The 17,924-nt window shown below is 53.4% G+C and overlaps 2 protein-coding genes across 3 annotated transcripts in view; one reads left to right on the top strand and one right to left on the bottom strand.

The window, feature by feature from the left end:
• Positions 1-160: 160 nt before the first annotated feature.
• On the top strand, positions 161-10,707 carry AP5Z1 (adaptor related protein complex 5 subunit zeta 1). 2 transcript variants are annotated; one of them, XM_035901357.1, is made up of 16 exons: positions 161-249; positions 623-809; positions 3,071-3,215; positions 4,299-4,411; positions 4,926-5,094; positions 5,522-5,662; positions 6,029-6,066; positions 6,144-6,306; positions 6,575-6,753; positions 7,251-7,393; positions 8,208-8,357; positions 8,577-8,688; positions 9,093-9,190; positions 9,463-9,595; positions 9,775-9,989; positions 10,313-10,707. In XM_035901357.1, exons 2-16 carry the CDS (start codon positions 693-695, stop codon positions 10,581-10,583), a joined length of 2,187 nt encoding a protein of 728 aa, XP_035757250.1. In that variant the 5' UTR covers positions 161-249; positions 623-692; the 3' UTR covers positions 10,584-10,707. The 2 variants fall into 2 exon arrangements, with proteins under 2 accessions (XP_035757250.1, XP_035757251.1); XM_035901358.1 differs by lacking the exon at positions 161-249 and having other exon boundaries at positions 724-809; positions 3,079-3,215.
• Positions 10,708-12,909: 2,202 nt separating this feature from the next.
• The window catches only part of RADIL (Rap associating with DIL domain), an 18,967-nt gene continuing 13,952 nt past the window's right edge, over positions 12,910-17,924 (bottom strand). The window contains exons 10-13 of the mRNA XM_035901338.1: positions 15,558-15,939; positions 15,117-15,256; positions 14,291-14,430; positions 12,910-13,618 (exon numbers count right to left, since the gene is read on the bottom strand). Of these exons, the coding sequence (XP_035757231.1) occupies positions 13,513-13,618; positions 14,291-14,430; positions 15,117-15,256; positions 15,558-15,939 (768 nt within the window). The 3' untranslated portion in view covers positions 12,910-13,512. The remainder of the gene's footprint in view (positions 13,619-14,290; positions 14,431-15,116; positions 15,257-15,557; positions 15,940-17,924) is intronic.

Raw genomic sequence — 17,924 nt, forward strand, 5'->3', positions numbered from 1 at the left:
CCCGGGGCTTCCGAGGAGGGCCGGGAGCTGGCCCCGAGCGGAGGGGCCGAGGCCGGGGTCCCGACGCCCGCTGCCCCCTGCCAGGGAGATCCGGGAAGAGGAGCTGCTGAGATTCGCCTCCCGCGTCGCCGCCCTCCTGCAGGGCCCGGAGCTGGGCCCCGAGGCCGTGGACCTGCTCCAGAGGCTGCACCTCGCCATCGCCGCCACCAAGTACCCCCGCAAGTGAGTGAGCGGCCTCGTGTCTCTCTGGTGTCCGTGAGAAGCAAAGTGTTACTTTCTTGGGGGAAAAAATGGGGGGCGGGGGGGTGCTTAGTGCCTTAAAAAAATGCCCTGTTTTGAAAACACTGAGCTCGACATCAACGTAAAACGCCTCTTTGCCTTTTTTTTCCCCCATTGCTAATCAGAAGATGCTTATCTCCTCCTTCAGCGAGGGTAACAAGCGTTTGTGCCACTGAGCGCTCTTTCGGGCTGTGCTAAGGAACAGAATTCCGAAGCGGAGATGACAAGATCTCATTAGTCAGGGTTACTGTCAAGGGAGACATCCCAAGACGGAGCATATGCAAGAAATAAATCTCTGAATCTTTTCTTGCCTTGCAGTGATGCTTTACTGTGACTCTTGCAGGCTAGATGGCAAGTTTGTGGAACTGTTGCAGACAGTGCTGTGTTCGTCCAAGTGCCCTGAGCAGATTCAGATGTTATGTGCTGCCATCCTGAGAGAGATGTCGCCTTGCAATGATCTGATCCTCTCCTGTGATGAGATTCAAGATACAAAGCTCTTGAGCCTGGTATCCTCCGTCCTTTTGGCTCAGGTAAATGAACTGTCAAGTCAGAAATCTTCCCGTGTCAATATGGATTTGCTTTCTGATTGTCTCTTGTTTGCTGAGCTCAAGGAGAGTGAAAATCAATTGAAAGTATCTAGGAAAAAAACAGAAGCATTTCTACATTCGTTTAAGGAAACTAATTATTCTAGTCTGTGTAGGAAAAAATGGTAATTTTTTTGTCTTTAGTATTTGATAAAAAAGACTGCTTAAAATTGTGCCGTGTACAGACTGAGGGCCTCAAGTAGGCTTGTAACTGCCTGGGAGCAGAAAGGAACATTTCAGTGCTAGCTGCTGTAATAGATTTCAAGTCAGGGCTGCTTGAACCTGTAGAGCAAAGGACTTGAGAGTGAATTTATTACCACTACTTTTGCTTTTTATGGTACTGGCTTTCATGATCAAATGTAAAAAAATATACGTAGAACCTATAAAACACGTAGGGCCATAAATGTGGATGGTGCTTCAAAGACCTAGATTCTCCATGGAGAACAAAACACAAGGACCTTCCTGTTTTGAGTGCTGCCTGCATTGACTGCCCTCTAGGGAATAAGCTGGAAACTTTTTTTTTTTTTTTTCTTCTTCTTTTACTATTATTGTGGCTGTTAAAATATTTTTCCAAAAACTTCTCATTTTGAGTTTCACTGTGTTTTTAGAAATGCCTCCTACATTTCTGATTACTCCTCTGAGTCTTACTTAGCAGCTGTTAAAATATTTTTCCAAAAACTTCTCATTTTGAGTTTCACTGTGTTTTTAGAAATGCCTCCTACATTTCTGATTACTCCTCTGAGTCTTACTTAGCAAGAGGAAATGAAAACCTAGAAACAGAAAACAATGACATGTTACTTATGTGCTGCCTTACAAAGCACCTCTCTCTCATATCCAGCCTTGAGACTCTTGCAGTTCTACAATGTAAAAACATAACCTGTGTGTTAATTTTTGTTAGATTAAAAATAAAACCATTACGAGGTTTTCATCAGTTTTTCATGCTGCTAAAACTTACTATAATTTAGCCATTTCAGTATCGGTTCTCTAACATGGGGTGCAACGAGCAGCATGCTCACTCATGAAAGCAGCCACACTTCAGCAGAGCCTTTAAAAACATCTTCTGCATATTTTCATTTGTCACTGCTTTGCATGGAAATTATCCTCCCTCTCTTTGCCCCCCTGGCCCCCTTGGCTCTGCAAAGCTGATGTTCTTTTTGTAAAGCTTTTGGATTTCCAGAAGACACAGCCTCTGGTGTTGCATTAGGAGCTGGAAACCTGCCATTGATTTGAGTTCAGTCAGGTTTTCCTCTGAGCAACAAGAGATGTGTCAGCAACACACGTAAGTAGCCCCCATCATTTGCAGTGGGCTGCAGTAATGTATCTGCGGCAGCAGTGGGGCTGTCTCTTCCATTTTCCTTCATTGCACAGATCCCCATCCCTGAACCTTAAACTTCCTTGTCTGTATGATGCTTTAGTCAATTTATTCACATCTGTTCATGAGAGAAGCACAGAAATTAGCGCCAGTCACGGATGAGGTTCCCCCTTCCTCACCGGAAGCTCGCCTGCAATTTTGTAATTCCTTCTGGTGATCTGGTACAAATCTATTTGATGGGGAATGTCAGAGATTGGTGTTTGTTCACTGCCTTCAGCAGCCAGCTGTCCAAGACTCTGAGCAGCAGAGAACGTTTACTTTTTGTTGTCATGATGACATTCATGGAGAAAGAAAACCTGTCAAAAGTCTGGGTCCACTGGTCATCTTTAACAAAGTTGTTTTTGACAGAAGGGTTTGACAGTATCTCAGATCTGCAGCTATAACAGCCTCCAAAACAGAAAGCTGCTTTATTTTCCACATCATGAAGATATGGACTAACCAGAGAGTCCTAGAACACATTACAACAGTCCGTGTTCTGTTCATAAATTTCTAATTTAACAATTGAGCTAGCAAATGGGCCACATGGGAAGTAGTTAGTGCTAATGCTCTCTGCTCTACAATTGATGAATCATAGTGTTTAATCAGAAGACGTCCATTGCAGTTGTTAACTCCCAGTTCAGGTGATGGTTGTCCACAGACCTGCTGCTCCATCAAAGTACTCTCTGTGAATGCACATTGCAGAAGATCTCTGTAAAATGTGGTGAAATAGCCTGTGCTGTGAGTTGTTTTTATGTTTTACATTGGTATTAGTGCCTAATGGAAGAGTTGTATGGTATTGGTCTCTAGCACTAGTAGAGGGTTACCTGCCTAGCTTTATCTCTGCTTTATTTTTAAGGGAAATAGGAAGGCTGAAGTGGCTGCTGTGGGGCAGCGTATTGTAAAAGTCCTTGAAAGAAGACTGCCTGAGGGTCAGAGTGCTCGGTACCTTCTTCCTGTCCTGTCAAATGTCATCAGTCTTTCACCAGAATCTCTAACTGAAGGTAAATATATAAGAAAGCCTGAGATTACCATCTGGCCGTGATCTGTATAGTGATCAGAAGGCTTTCTGAAGGCTTTAGCTAGGAGTAGGACTTGGAAGCTGCTGTTAAAAGTGACATCTCTGCCACAAGGGAATTGAATTTATTGGGCGAGATATAGTCCACCACTCAAAAACGGGACTCGACCTTCAGCTGCTTTGGCCCCTTCTGGGGGCCAGAGTCTCTGCTCTGTATGGATTTGCATCATGGTAACGTGTACCCTAGTTAAGGTCTCCGATGCAGTAGGAGTGTGAAATTGTAGCTGTCCTGAACAGCATCAAGGAAAGTGAGAGCTGGAGACGTGCCTGTGTATCAGTTCAAGAAAGCAGCAAAAACAACTAGGGGTACTCCTCATAAAAGAGGCAAGACTGAATGGGTAGTGGTGAGCGATATGCTCTGGTGGGTAAACCACAGGAGGGCATTCCAGGCTTAAAATGGTGAGGAGTTGTGTGGTGAGCAACAGTCTGTTTCTGGGAGTTTCCTGTGAGGTTTGCATAGGCCGTGCAGTACGCAGGAGAAGCTCTGGGGAGGATGCTGGGCCGGGGTGTTATGGGCTGGCTGAGCCCGCAGGATTGCCTGCCTTAGCTTCTGCGTGTTCTTTGTGAAGGATTTATGCCTTTGTCTGCAGAGCTGAAGCCAGCCACTGCCTGAAGAGATTTGACAGTATTTTTGCACCTTCCTCCTAATAGCAGCTGTATAGGGAGACAAAGGAACAAGTACCTCTTGACTGATCTGGTACCAGAAGTCCTTGGTTCCAGCATTCACTCCCTGACTTTTTGACTGAGGCAACAGGCAGAACAATAATGAGACTGACCCAGTGGCTAGGAGTAAGAAAAGGACACAGAGCTCTGAAATAAGTGTGAGCTATATTGGACTCTGAAATAGTATGAGGAGGAGTATAGGGCATCCACCTTGGGGTACCAATTTCTGTACTGATCAGAGAGACACTGTTCTAGGCTGGAGGAAAAGCACAGCAATTGAGGAGTATGTTGCAGAGGCTGCTTCTCTGCCCGATCTAGCCATGACCCTGTGACTTTTCTTGTACAGAGCAGACCAATGTAGTCAGTAAAAAGATGGCAGACTGGCTGAGGTATGCAAGTATTCAGCAAGGAGTCGCTCAGCCCTCTGGAGGCTTCTTTTCCAATCCCAGAACCAGACAGGTAAGTGCTGAGCTGCTGTTTGTGGGCATCTCACAGGGCATTTATTAGTCAGTTACCTTCTGTTTCGGGTTCCCAGAATCAGCTTCTTTTGGGAAATGATAACCTAGAAGTGCTGCTGTTCTTTGTCACTTTTTGTGGAGTAAGTGGTCAAGACACATAGGAAAACAAAGTAGGGGGATTTATGGCTCCAAGATTTAGGAGTTCTGCAGCAGAGCCAGAGCTTTGATCCTTGAAGTAGTTTTGAGGGGAGAGTCTTTTAGTGACCATGTATCTCAGAGTAAAAGCTGTTTGCAAATGAGGCCTGTGTCAGAGAGAGGAGGAAAGTTTGGAGTGTTTCAGCTGGGGAGAAGGATCCAACACAGGTGGCTTTTCTCTCTCTGGGTAACTGGCCCCCTTCAAGCCCCATAGTACACATAAATGAGGGCTGCCTGTCTCAGTGGGCTCGGTGGGGTTTTCCCTGCCTTCTCACTTAGCCTCTCCCTGGGGCTCTGACCTGCTGCATCTTTTCTCACAGCCTGGTCCTGTCACAGAGGTGGATGGTGCCGTTGCTACAGACTTCTTCACAGTGCTCTCAGTGGGTCAGTACTACACCCAGGACCAGTGGCTCAACATGCAAGCCTTCTCCATGCTGCGAAATTGGCTGCTGTGCTATGGGGGCAAGGGGTTGAAGACCCCTAATTCAGGTACGAACTGAAGGGCTGCAAGCCAGTGTGGACTGCGCCCCCGAGAGGGGTGTGTGCTCTAAGATGATTAGGTGGCTGCACCAGCAACCCAGCAAGCGGTAGGAATATGGGCAAGAGCTCAGAGCTCTTGGACTAGGAGCAAGGAAACTTTGGGAATGAATATCGCAAAACCTCCTGACTGAATCTTACTTGACCTTTCCACAAGGAATTATTTGTTCAGCGAGTCCCCTGGTTTCTGGCAAAACCCCATGGGTCCCTGAGAAAAAGACAGCATCTCCTTAGTGTCCTTGTAACACTCCCTTCTTCCCCAGCTTTCTTTTCTTCACAGTGCACCTGGGGACAGACAGCTCCCTTGCTGTTGCTGGGCAGGTGTGTGGGTTGCATCGCCCGTGATGTGAGCTGATAGGTGGTAACCTTTATTCTGTAGATGACAAATCAGGAATGGACAGGTCTGTTATGTCCATGGTCTCAACTACCTCCACATCTAGTCGCCTGCTTCCCCCGAAGGAGCGTCTGCGGGAGAAAGCCTTCGAGTACTGCCAGCGGCTTATTGAGCAGAGCAACCGGCGTGAGTCTTGCCATGAACCCTTCTTGGAGTTCTCTTGGTAGTGCTTTTGAAAATGTTTCTGGTTCACTACCTCTTTGGGCTGGGATCTCCCTCCCTAGAGTCTACAGTCAGGCTCTAGGCATGGGGCCTGTTGCAGCAGCTGGTGCGAGTGATTGACCAGCCCTGGGCTGGGGTGTTGGGAGAGATTTGGAGGCAATGGCCATGTTCTGCCTCCTATCCTTGATTTGCAGGGCTGTGGAACTTCATTCTTATTAGGCTGGAATCAGGATCACTATGTGTTCCCACAGGTCCTGAAATCTGGGTTAGAGCTCAGTCTAATGTTCCTGTTTGGACTCAAAGATTAACTTGGACTCCTTCCTCTGGCAGGACCCTTGAAGAAAGATGATGGAGACCTGCAGAAAGCTGTAAGTGCACAGAGGTGGGACTGAAGCTCTGGGACTTGTGGCTTCCCCCGCTCTGGTCTAACTCTGCTCTCCTGCAGTGTCTCATTGAGGCGGTGACAATCATGGACATCATCTGCAAACAGGACTCCTCCTACGTGTACCGTGCAGTGTCCTTCCTGAAAATCCTGCACAGCAGAATCTGTGGGGATGTAACTTATGCCAGGGCACTATTGCCCATTGCCCAGTTCTTCCTGAACCACAGTAAGTCATCAGCTCTCACCCCCTCTTCCGCGATCTAGTCTTGCATACTCTCAGCACAGCCTTTTGTCCTGGCAGTTTGCTGGCTGCCAGAGTTGGTAATTCAGCCTTGGCTGTATACAGGGATGGACGATCCCACTCCAGGAGACCCAGGAGCTGGGGTGTCCTTTGCTCTTTAGAAAAACATAACCCAGATTTAGATTAGCCCTGGAGCCCTTGTTGGCAGGGCTGCTGGGTGGGCTGTGCTCAGCAACATGCTGTGTCCTCCCAGGCAAAATGGCAGCTGTGGACTCCGATGCAATCTACAAACACTTATTCACTGATATCCCGGCTCAGCTCTTCCACAACCCATCGCTGGCCTTCGAATTTGTCCAGTTCTGCAAAGACAACAGCCAGCTCTTCACTGAGACCTCCAGCGTATTCAGGCAGAGCTTCCCAAATCTCTTCAAGGTACAACTTAGTGGAGCAACAGAGGAGAGAGCCTGCTGCACGTTCCTTTCTGTGCCTCAGAAGTTTCTGTTTGCACCCCAGAGCCCTCCATGTGCCTCCATGGCGGCGCTAGGGCAAGAAAGACTGTTATAAAAGCAAGTGTGAGTTTGAAGATAGAAGAGGACTCTGGGTGTGATTAGCACTGCCAGTAGAGGGGAGTCTACGTTAGTATTACTGCCAGTGGGTTGGGAAGCGCAGTGAACACAGTTAGGACAGAGCACTTTGTTTCTGGAAAACTTTAATAAGTTGCAGCTTGCCAGCCACTGAACCAGCTGCCAGATGCCTGTGTTGAGCTTTCACCAGCCTCACAGGTTTTGACCAAACCCTCAGACTTCTCTGGTTTTACATTTCAGAAGTGACTTTCCCTTCCCCATCCCTTTTGGTCACAGTGTGAGAATCGTCTGGGTGTGCGGTGGAGTAGCAGGGATAGTGCAGCAGTTTGTGCTTGTTCCTTGCAGTTCCTGGCGTGGAACAGCCCGCCCCTTATCTCTGAGTTTGTGGACCTTCTCCCATTTCTGCTGGATGCAGGCACAGCCATTGAGATCTTCCATTTGCTGCTTGACCTGCCCTGTTTGACAGCAGCTCTGGACATCCAGCTAAGGTAATGCTACCTTCCCTTCCTCTCACTTGCTAATCAGGGTCTTGACACTGACCATAGCCTAGTGCTTGCTTCTCTGAGCCTCAGCTGCCCTCTGGCTGCTGCTGTCACAGAACGAGAGGCATCCACTACCATCAGGTTAACACAAAGCTACACACATGTCAGACCGATTTTCCTAGTAATGTGCTGTGCGTGGGAAGAGAAGGTGACCAGCTCTTACACTTCAGTACTGGACTGTCTTTGGGGCTCAGGGAGCTGTTGTCATTCCCCTTTCCGTATCTAGCATATCACGAGTCACCACCTCAACACAGAGGTGTGGGCTACCTGTTCTTCTCTCCCTGCTCTTACCAGTCTTTTCTGGCTTTGTTCTCCTGGAGGCATGCAGAGGTTTCTTCCTGAGGTCATTAGGATCTGTGAATCTCCAGGAAGATGGGATAGGACTGGGACTGGCTTTCACTGCTGTACCTCTGCTTTTCCTTGTCTTCCCTGACATTAGCAGCTCTTTCTGGAGTGCTTAGAGAAGGGAGTCATCCTAGAGGCAAGATGTTGGAAGGCTTCGATGACTGAGGGATACAGAGCGCCATTTTCCCCTTTCCCAGGAGTGATACAGAAGCAATTCTGGAACTATTGCCTGAGCCCAGGGGGTCTGAGCTCATAATTTTCTGTCATCCTGGTTCTCTGTCTTCCAGAGGGCCTGGAATAGACCAACTTGCTGTCCCTGTTACAGTGGAAAGGGACTTATTCCATTGTTCAGGATTCCAGCTATGCCGTGGCCCATTCTCATAATGCAGCACGTTCTGCATGTGCCTCCTGCTAGGTCAGCTGCTCTTCCCACCTCCGAGAGGGCTGCCAGTGACCCAGCTGTGAAGCCAGCCACCTGTCTGGAAGCCTTTCGCCACCCGCTCTACAAGAGCATGTTCCAGCATCTTCTCCGCACCAAGTCTGCTCCCGAGGATGCCCCAGAGAGGTAGGAGACTGCCGCAAGGGTTCGGTTCAGCTGTCCGGCTCCGGGAGGCAGCACCCCAGTGCTGGGAAAGGCATAGCTGCTCTCATCTGGGTTGAGGTGGATTTGATCTTCCCTGTGTTAACTTTGCCATGCACTCAGTGACCTTGGGGGGGGATACAGAGGGCAGCCAGGAGAGTAGCTGGGAACAAGCATTCAACAGTAACTCTTCTTTGCCCACAGGCTGATTCCACTTCGGCAGCTGCTGGGATCCCTGGCCAGCAGCCCAAGGGTCGTGCAATGTTCGGAGACTGTCCCTGTCTTACTGGAGCTCTTTTTCAGGGTGGTGGCAGAGGTAGGCCCTTTTGGGGGAGTTTGGCTCCCAGTCGTGCCATGGGGATCTCTGTTACGTGAAGAGCAGTTATAGAAGCAAAATTGTTAGGGCACTGCAGCTTCAACAGAGGGGTGCATGAGGGGAGGGTGGGATGGTCTAATACTAGCATGAACCAGCACTGAGCCAGCTACTTCATCTGGAGAAGCAGAAAAGCTCCGTGGTGCAGTGTCATTCTTCACACTGCTCTCTCAGCCAGCTGTAAAGGAGGTGGGTGAGACAGAACAAGTGCCTGATACCTGCTTTGTGCACTGTTCCCCTCCTGCTAGATTGGGCTGTTTCTGTGACAGCTGTCTTATCTGGCTGGTTAGTTTGTTTTATGGCTGATGGAAGTCACTGGTATTGCTGAAACAAGGGCTGTTTTTCAGTTTGCAGATGGCCCACTGATAAACCAGTTGGTGGTGCTGCTGCTGCAGAGGAGTGACCAGCTCTATGAGATCCCGGCATTTAAAGATGAAGTGTACAGGTGAGATGGGACAGGAGGCCCAGCCGAGCTCCCAGCCCTTCCACTAGCTGCAGCCTGGCATCCCAGGGCAGCCCAGGAGCCTTTTCAGTTGTGGCCCAGTACCTGCTGCAACACATCTTTGGAGGGTGCAAAAGAGGAATTGCACCTTCAGCCCTGCTGGAAGCATCCTGAGCGTCCAGCCACTGCTAGCGGCTGGGTGCTGCCAGCACCTCCTCGGTTTGGTGATGATTGCCTTGCCCGTGGTCTGAGCTCTCCCCATCTCTCCCCTCCAGGGTGCTGAGCTCGCAGCTGGTGATGCTCTGCAGGCTGCACCCTGCACTCATTGTGGAACTGTCCAAGGAGATTCTGGAGTTCTCGGGAACAGTCAGCAACATCCAGAACAAGGAGGCCATCTTCACCCACGTGGTAAGCAGAGCCTGCTTGCTTCTGCCACACGTTGCTCCAACTGCAGTGCAATCTGTTGGTCACCTTCCCTTTCCGCCTCTCCTCTGTCCTAGCATTAGCTAATCTGATTTGCCATTCACTAAAAATTATTCGATCTCTTTTCCTTCTGCTTGCCCTGAGCACATCTGCCTTCGCTTCAGGTCTGGGCTATTGGAGAGTACCTGTCTGTGTCCTATGACAAGCGCTGCACTGTGGAGCAGATCAACCGGTTCTTTGAGACTCTAGAGGCCATGCTATTCGAAATCACCCAGCTCCGACCACTGGCTAGCACCCCCAGCTACGCACCTCGTGCCATCAGTGTCCTTATGGCCACCTTGACCAAGCTGGCAGCTCGCAGCCAGGACTTGATCCCCAGGTGAGGAGGGATGGCAGGGAAGGGCGAAGGGCTGAAACATGCAGATCTAATGGGTCCAAACACAGATGTTGGCTAGTGTTAAATAATCAAGCTTGGCAGCTGCTGGAACCTGAAACTGAAACAGGACTGAGGAAGCAGGCTGTGGAGGAGGGCGTATGGGGAAGTGGGATTCATCTGCTGACTAACACTCTGCATCAGCAGGAGGGGGTGGGTAGCATCTGGTGTTCACCTACAACAGTCTTTTGGAGTACACAGGCTTAAGTAGTGACCTTGCTGGGTGCAGAGATCCTGCCAGCTGATGTCCATGTCCTTCTTTCCTGCAGAGTGTCCATGTTCCTGTCCAAGATGAGGACATTTGTGCAGAGCCCTGCTGTCACCTCTGTTTACCGTGAGGAGGACCTTGAGGAGATCCTGATCCGGGCAACTGAGCTCATGAACCTACTGAAAATGCCAAGCGTGGCTCAGTTTGTGTTCACGCCACCTGTAGATGTGGCCAGTACACGGTTTCAGAGAGAGGTGAATGACTCCCTCCCTTTTGCCCTGAGGATAGTCACCCGTCTCCTAGAGCCAGCTCCTGGCTTCATGCCAGGGTGAGGGCATGAGGTTTCTGAGAGGCTCCAGCCTCTATTGCAACTCATCGGACACTGCTGACGCCCTGCTCTGAACTAGGAATGAGGAACAAATGTTTGTGAATGAAACAGAAAACAGGAATAAGTAAAGCTGCGTCAGCTTTTCTGGTACAGGCTGTTTGTATTTCTGTCTCCCTAAGTTTGTCTTATCTGTCCCTGGCCAGTGTGGATTGAAAATCCCAGGGGATTTGTGTGGATGTGGCAGGAGGGTGCGTGCATGCGTTAATACACTGCCAGTACACCATGCCCCTTTGGACATGTACCTCTTCTTCCCTCCCCTCCTCTGACTTGTTTCTCCCTCCTGTTTGCCCTCGCTACACCCTGGCTATGCATGTGCTGCTTTTATTGCCTCCCTGCTTGCAGCAGATCAGCCAAGCAAAGGCCTGGGCAAAGGTGGAGAAAGCAGACGTGACTCCATTAATTCTGCTGTGAGCCCTCACTGCTCTTCTGTCTTACCATCTGAGTGAACATGTTGAGATCCAAGAGACAGCTACCAGACAGGAGCTTAGAGAGATTTATTGATCCAGTTTATTTTTGACACCCAAGAGCATTTCTTAACATACATCAGCCCTGTGTCAAACAGGCGCCATGCTGTGTTCTGTATCTGCATGAGAAGTTTATACACATTCGAGCTGTACAATATCAACAAATGGGGGAAGTAAATACGTCCCACTGCTCCTCCCAGGAGAAGCAAGCCCTCACGCACACTAGTAAATAGCCGGGTTTATTTACAGTCTGTTTCAATACCTGACTGCACTGTGAGCAAGAGAGCTCTGGCACTGTTCCCCACCTCCAGGGGAGCCTGGAGAGTCAGGCTCAGGGGGGAGCAGAGTGCTTTGCTACCACTGGAACTTGCCAGGGTGCAGCCCCAGTGCTGTCTAGTGCAAACCAAGCCTCCCCCGAGCCCTGGCTCCAGGGCAGAGGGGAGTAAGGAGTGCATGCAGTGTGCCCAGGGGCTCTAGACAGCCCGTTTCCCACCCTACAAACCTGCTGAGCTCCGTGGGGGATGACAGGCCAACACACCTACTTGATTCAAAGTTGGGTGAATCCCCAGGAGCCCTGTGGGACCCTGAGCCTTTGCTCGCCTGCCTGGTACAGCCGAGTCAGTGGCAGGAGGGATGCGCTGCTCCCAGTCCCTGCTGGGGCAGCACCCCAGGCCAGCTGGCGTCAGCGTGGTCTAGCAGAGAAGCAAGGCACTAGTGTCTCAGTGAAGGTCTGTCTGGCCCTGGAAAAGGCAGCCCAGGGTGCGTTGAAATCGAGTAGCGGAGTGTTTGCCCTGCATGGATTATTCTGACATCTCTCTCCTTCTGCCAAGTACAAGATTAAGCACAGAAACCAAAACTACAGCAGTGAAGTATCTGAGGTTTAATTAAGGCCAACCCTGTTACGCATCCCTTTTTTAGCATCACAATCCTTGGAGAACTCTGGTTGTGAGTTGCCATGCGAATAGCTGATTTGCTGCCAGAGCCTGGACCATGCTGGTTTAAGCGCAGGGTGTGATGTAGGGCTTTGCGGCAGGCTGCTGTAATAGGGTTCAGCTAAACTAGGTCTTGCTATCTGTCTGTATGTGGAAATCAGGTCGGGTTTATCCCGTTAATTGTTGTTAAAAGCACAGAGAGGACTTAGCAGGCAGGAGGCAGGGTGTGCTGGGGACCGGCCAGCCGCACGGTGGAGCTGCCACCTCAGCTCTGCTGACACCGTGGTCGTTGGCAGCAGATAGCAGAGCTGTTTCTGGGACATTCAAGACTGACCTTCCAAAACCAGCCTTTGCTGCCCGTCATCCCCCAGCAGCATGGCAGCAGCACACGCTTCTGAGGTGCTCTGAGCTGGGGAGGAAGCAGGGTGGCCTGGCAAAGCTGGAGGGAGAGGACTAGGACATGGTGCCGAGACATCGTTTGCCTGGGCTAGCATCCAGCCACACCTGGGGTCTGGCACCGCATGCTTGCCGGGCTCGCTCAGGTTCCTGGTGGCACAAACCCACCGTTCCCAGCTCACAGGGGGCAGGCACAGGAGCACTAAGCTGGCCATAGCCCCTTGGAGAGGGCAACAGCTCCCGTGTGGGGAAATTCTCCGTTGTGAATGCCCCAAAGCTGCTGGGTCAGTCCTGGGGGCCTTCTGCCAGGATCATGGTGCCAGAGCCAAGCGATAAAGCCACTACATGAGCAAGAGCGAGAGAGTCCTCTTCTTCAAGGGGCTCCCCCCAGGACCCACAGGGAACTGCTGGTAGTCTCAGCCCTTTGCTGTAGCTGCTTCCCATCCCAAAGGAGGGCTGGGGCCAGCCTGATTGTAGCCCAGCAGCAGAAAGGCACCTGGCTGCCGATATGGCACCGGGGAACTTCACGCCTAGCACTGCGTCCTGTTTGGAATCCTGCTCCTGGGTGCCCATGCTGCCTTTACCAGAGCTGGGAACCCTCTTCCAGCCTGATGTGCCAGCACCTCAGGTGGCCACTGCTACAGTGAAGGCCAGGCCCGCCCCACATGCTAATCTTTAAATCCCAAAGGTGTTTCAAGCCTTCTGCCTGCCAGCGTGAGAGATCACACAGAGCTGCCAGCCTTGAGGAACAGAAGCCTGCCTACAGCCCCCCGTGGGGGGGAGCAGCCCTTTCCCGTCCCCTGCCAGAGGGGACAAAGGAACAGGAAAGCTCCTGAGAAGGACGACCCAAGGGTATGAGTCCAGGCAACTGATCAGGAATGATGCTCCCAGCCAGTGCAGAGGGAGAAGCGTGCACGACCCTTGCATATCCTTTCCTCTGCTGCAGCAAGATGTCAAAAAAGCAAATCAAGGGCAGTTGTGGAGTCCTGGTCCTCCCTCTTGCACTCCAGGCTCCCCAAGGGCAGCCTTAAGCAGAGCTGTGCTTGCAAGCTTCTGCAGAAGGACCCTTGTACCACAAGAACTAGGAGGAAGAGGAGCTGGAGCTGATTTTTTTGGCTATTTCCATGTCTGACTTGGCAACCAGAAACCGCAGCTTCTTCCCTCCGGAGCGGATGAGGTCCACTGCACTGCAGAGAGCGGCAACAGGGAGAGAGGTGAATTCTGGCTCCCCGAAGGCTGGCAGCCCCCCAAGGAGCCTACCAGGTCATGGACATTTGTAAAACACACCCCCATTTGCAGAACACCACCGCCCCCCACCCCCCGCTTTGTGCCTGGTCAGTGTTACAAGCAGGGGCTGTTTCTCTTCTGCCTGTAGCTTTGCGGGGAGCCTGGCCTCCGTTCAAGTGCTGCCAGGACGGGCAAATGAGCCCGGAGCTGTTCTGCCCTGTGGGCACCTGGGCTCTGCCTTGCACAGCCAGGCAGGGTGCAAGTTGCTCCATCCCACTTTGAGAAGGAAACGGGGGTGGGATGGGCTGGAGCAGGTCTGCATTGCTGAGACCCACCCCTGGGGCTCTCACTTATTTCCCAAACATGCTCTCCAGCTTTTGCTCCCAGATCCTTCTTCCAAACCCCTCCACCCAGCTGCCTTCCCCCTTTTCCAGTGTCCTGCACAAGTCACTCCTCTCTCTGCAGCTTGCCTGTACCACAGCGGTACCGCAGCATCCTCTGCGTTGTTGGCCAGGACCGTAGCACCAGGCAGGCGGAGATCCTGTGCAGCTCTTTGCTGCAAAACCTGGACTTGAGCATCAACTCTCACGGTGCCGATACCAGCCCGGGCCCTCTGGTGAGGTGCAACTCACCTTTGGTAGTCTGCCCCGATGAGACTGGTGCCGTTGACAGCCAGGATGCGGTCCCCAATGGAGAGCCTGCCGTCGGTGGCCGCGGGGCTGTCCTCGATCAGAGTGCGGATGTAGATCCCCGGGGAGCAGAGAGGAGTGTGCTGTTGGTGGGGAAAGGCGGTGAGCGACTGGCCAGGGCGGAGGGGACACACAGAAGGGTTGTGGTCCTAAAGGGCTGAGCTCCCCAGGCAGGGGGACTGCTCACAGCCCAGTGGGTGCCTGATGCCTGGAGGTGTTGGGGAACGTGATGGGTGGGTGCCGGGGACGGTGTCGCTAACAGGAAGGAAACATCAGCCTTCAGTTTTATATTAATTTATACACAGAAAGGAGAGGTGGGGGCAATCTTTTCTTGTTCAGTTTTAATTAAGAGTAAAGCATCGCTAACCTGCAGCCATCCTGGGATGGGAGCTCTTTGCTCACGGCTGTCCCAGGGGCTCGGTGATGCCCTGTTTCCTACTGACTAATGCATGGCCGTGAGAGGCCACTTAGGAAGATGAGCCACCGCACTCCGCCAGATTGCAACGCCGCCTTATGCACCTCAGCTGAGTCATTTTCCTTCCACCAGAGCGCTGAGCTTGTTCGCTCTCTCTGGCTGCAGGACAGTTGCGATGGACTTTGTGTGCATGGCATTCTGTGCTTCATTTTCCCCAGGAGAAGCAGCCTAGCTCCCATGGGAAGCCATTAGCATCTTTGCTGGCTTTTCTTGGGGTATAAAACGTGTCCCACGTGTCCCAGTCCAGCTATTTGGAGGGGCAACAGCCCTGTCCTGCGATCGGTGAGAACTCACCAGGCCGTCGATCAGTCCCATCCCCAGCCCGATAGGTCCCCTCTCCAGCTCCACCACAAAGACGTAGCAGAAGTCATCGGTGGCAGAGCTGCGGCTGGAAGACTCTGGCGTGGGGTAGTCATAGGGGGTCGGTGAGCATCCTGGCAGCGGAGAGATCGGCTTACTGCTCTGGCATCACCCAAACCCAGCCTCACAGCCTCCCACAGAACGCTGCCCCCCCAAAATGCCATCAAAGCCGACCTTGGGTAGCCCCAGGGCTGGCTTTCTGCCAGGACAGGAGCTGGATGAGATGCTTCATTTGCTCTCACCTGCCTTGACCAAGCACTGACACATTCCCGCAGGAACCACGTGTGCGGGGAGGGCTGCGCAGGAGAAGGGCAGCAAACACCCCCGTGCCCCAGTCCTGCACCTCCAAAGCAGGGCAGCACCAGCTTTTGGTACCTTCAGGGGTGCTGCCTTTGGTGCCGTTCATCCCATTCCTCCGGGTGTCCTGCAGCCCCTTGCCGGTGCCCTGTGGGGACTCTGGGCTCTCGAAGTTCAGGGGGGTGGTGGGCGGCGTCAGCAGGCAGGAGGGGTCTGTGGGCACCGCACCAGCCTTGGTGGCCGGACCCCTGCCCAGCTGCAGTTGCCTGCCCTGGAGCAGTGGCTCGCGAGTGGGGTGCTCGCAGGGGCAGCCGTTGGGGGCCAGGCAGAGCAGGGGGCTCCCCTCTGGCTCAGCGCAGCCCCCCGAGGAGCAGCAGTCCTCCTGGGTGACAGCGCTCCCCAGGGCAGCAGCCGGGCTCTCGCTCACCTCCAGGACATCTGGCGTCGTGCATGCCCCTTTCTTAAGGAGGGGAAAAATGTTCTGTGGGACCCCCCCCCCACCTGCACTTTTCACCCCCTGCCTGCACCCCACCACCCTGTCTGCTTTGCAGGCAGGACGGCTGCTGGCACCAGCCAAAGCCTTGGCAATTTGGATGCCGTCAGGGCTCATCCTGGCTTCCCAGCACAGCTCCCACACCTCAGTTTTTGTGGCCAGGGCCAGTGCTGGGGATGCTCAGAGCCAGCCAGGAGGGGACTCTCGGTCATGTCCCCGCTGGGGGACCTCATTGGAGGGGGACACTGGGGGAGCACAGCTCCTTCTGTGGCCCCAGAGCTGGGTGACGTGGCCCCAGGGTGACGGGAGGAGGTAGCGGTGCCCATGGGTGCTGCAGTCGATGGGTACAGGGTGGGACAGGAGAAGGGGACCTGCTGGGGGGGGGACCTCCTCCCCAGGGAGCTGGAGACGAATGGCAGCTGAGCTCAGCACCCGCAGGACATCTCACACACACACACACACACCCCCCGTGCTTTACAGGCATTAGCTCGTTAGTGCTTTTGTGCAAGCCTGCCTGGCTGCGTGGGGACAGGCAGCGTGCAGGGCAGGGAGGACGGGGGAAACCTGGAGGAAGAAGGGGAGCGCTGCCTGCAGACGCCCCCCCCTTCCTCCCCTCTAACGAGATTGCTGGGACGAGCCTGTCCTTCCAGCTCACCTTCCCACACCCCCCAGGCTGGGGGATTAGCAGCACTAATCCTTCCAGCAGCTCTACAGGAGGGCATCACCGCAGCTCTGGGCTGCAGGCGGGGGCAGCAAGCCCTTGACACTGGGCTCAGCAGGGTCTCCAGAGGGACCCAAGACCCTCCTGCCCACCCAGGAGAGGAATAGTCCCTCCATGGGGTACAGGCTACCTTTGGGGGTGCTGAGCCTGGCTCCTCGCTGGTGTGGGGGCTCTTGCTCTGCAGGCTCCAGAGGAAGTGGCGGATGTAAAGGAGGTGCCGGTAGATGTTGTCATCCAACGTCTCCACCTCCAGGTCCACTTTGAAGCCCCCGCTGGGCAGGATGATGGGTGGGTGATTGTCGAAGGACTCCAGCATCTCATCTGAAAGGCAGAGGGAGGGAGGCTAGCACTGGCCTGGGCTGCACCCTGCTCCTGGCTCTTGGCCACGTGCAGTCTCCCAGCCAGGATCGGGGACAAGGTGAGCCACAAGGCAGCAGCATCCCTCACTTGGGAATGCAGAAAGAGCCCCAAACCCTTCTGAGTGCGCTTTACATCTTCTGCAATATCCGAATTGCAGGCCCATGGTTATTCCTGATTGCTGCAGTTACTACAGGAGCCCCAGGGAGGGGAATTGCCTGTTTGGTTTGTACATAAAAACTTTGGAGGGAGCCTGTGGGTGACCAGAGCACAGCGACTGGAGCAGCGTGAAGCCAGGGGCTCACCAGGCTGGAAGGCGGCCGGGCTCTCCTCCTCGCTGGGCTGCCACGCTGCGATGCAGCCCACATCCATCACCGCCTGGCACTGGCTCAGCACCCGGTGGAGCTGCGCGGGGCTCAGTGCAGGGAACTCAGCTCGCAGGGACGGCCAGGTCATCTGAGCGAGGAGACAGAGCGTGGGGCGAACGGCAGAGGTGAGGAGCTGCGTTCTCCGAGGAGCAGGGGCTCGTGAGGGGGATGGGAGGAAGAGGCCGGGCAAGAAGGAGCGAGCCTGAGCATCCCCTCCTCAGTACTGCCCACCCACAGACCCACCACCCTGGGAAGGGGCAGCTGGTGACAGGTTGCAGCAGAAGGGATGTATCACTGCAGGGACCCCCAAATGCCAAGCAGGGTCTCTCCTGCCCGTGCCCATCCCGATGCCACGAGCTCCCGGCCGGGCACCCCTCACCTGGACCATCTGGGAGCCAGGCATGGCCAGCAGGTTGGCCACACTGGCGAGTTTGGCGAAGAACTGCTGGGCGAGCTGCTCGAAGCCGGCGCCGCGCAGCCACTCCCGGAGCGGCCCGACGCTGGCC

Source organism: Egretta garzetta, unplaced genomic scaffold (genome assembly GCF_000687185.1).
Source record: "Egretta garzetta isolate BGI_Z169 unplaced genomic scaffold, ASM68718v1 scaffold299, whole genome shotgun sequence".
Classification (NCBI taxonomy): domain Eukaryota; kingdom Metazoa; phylum Chordata; class Aves; order Pelecaniformes; family Ardeidae; genus Egretta; species Egretta garzetta.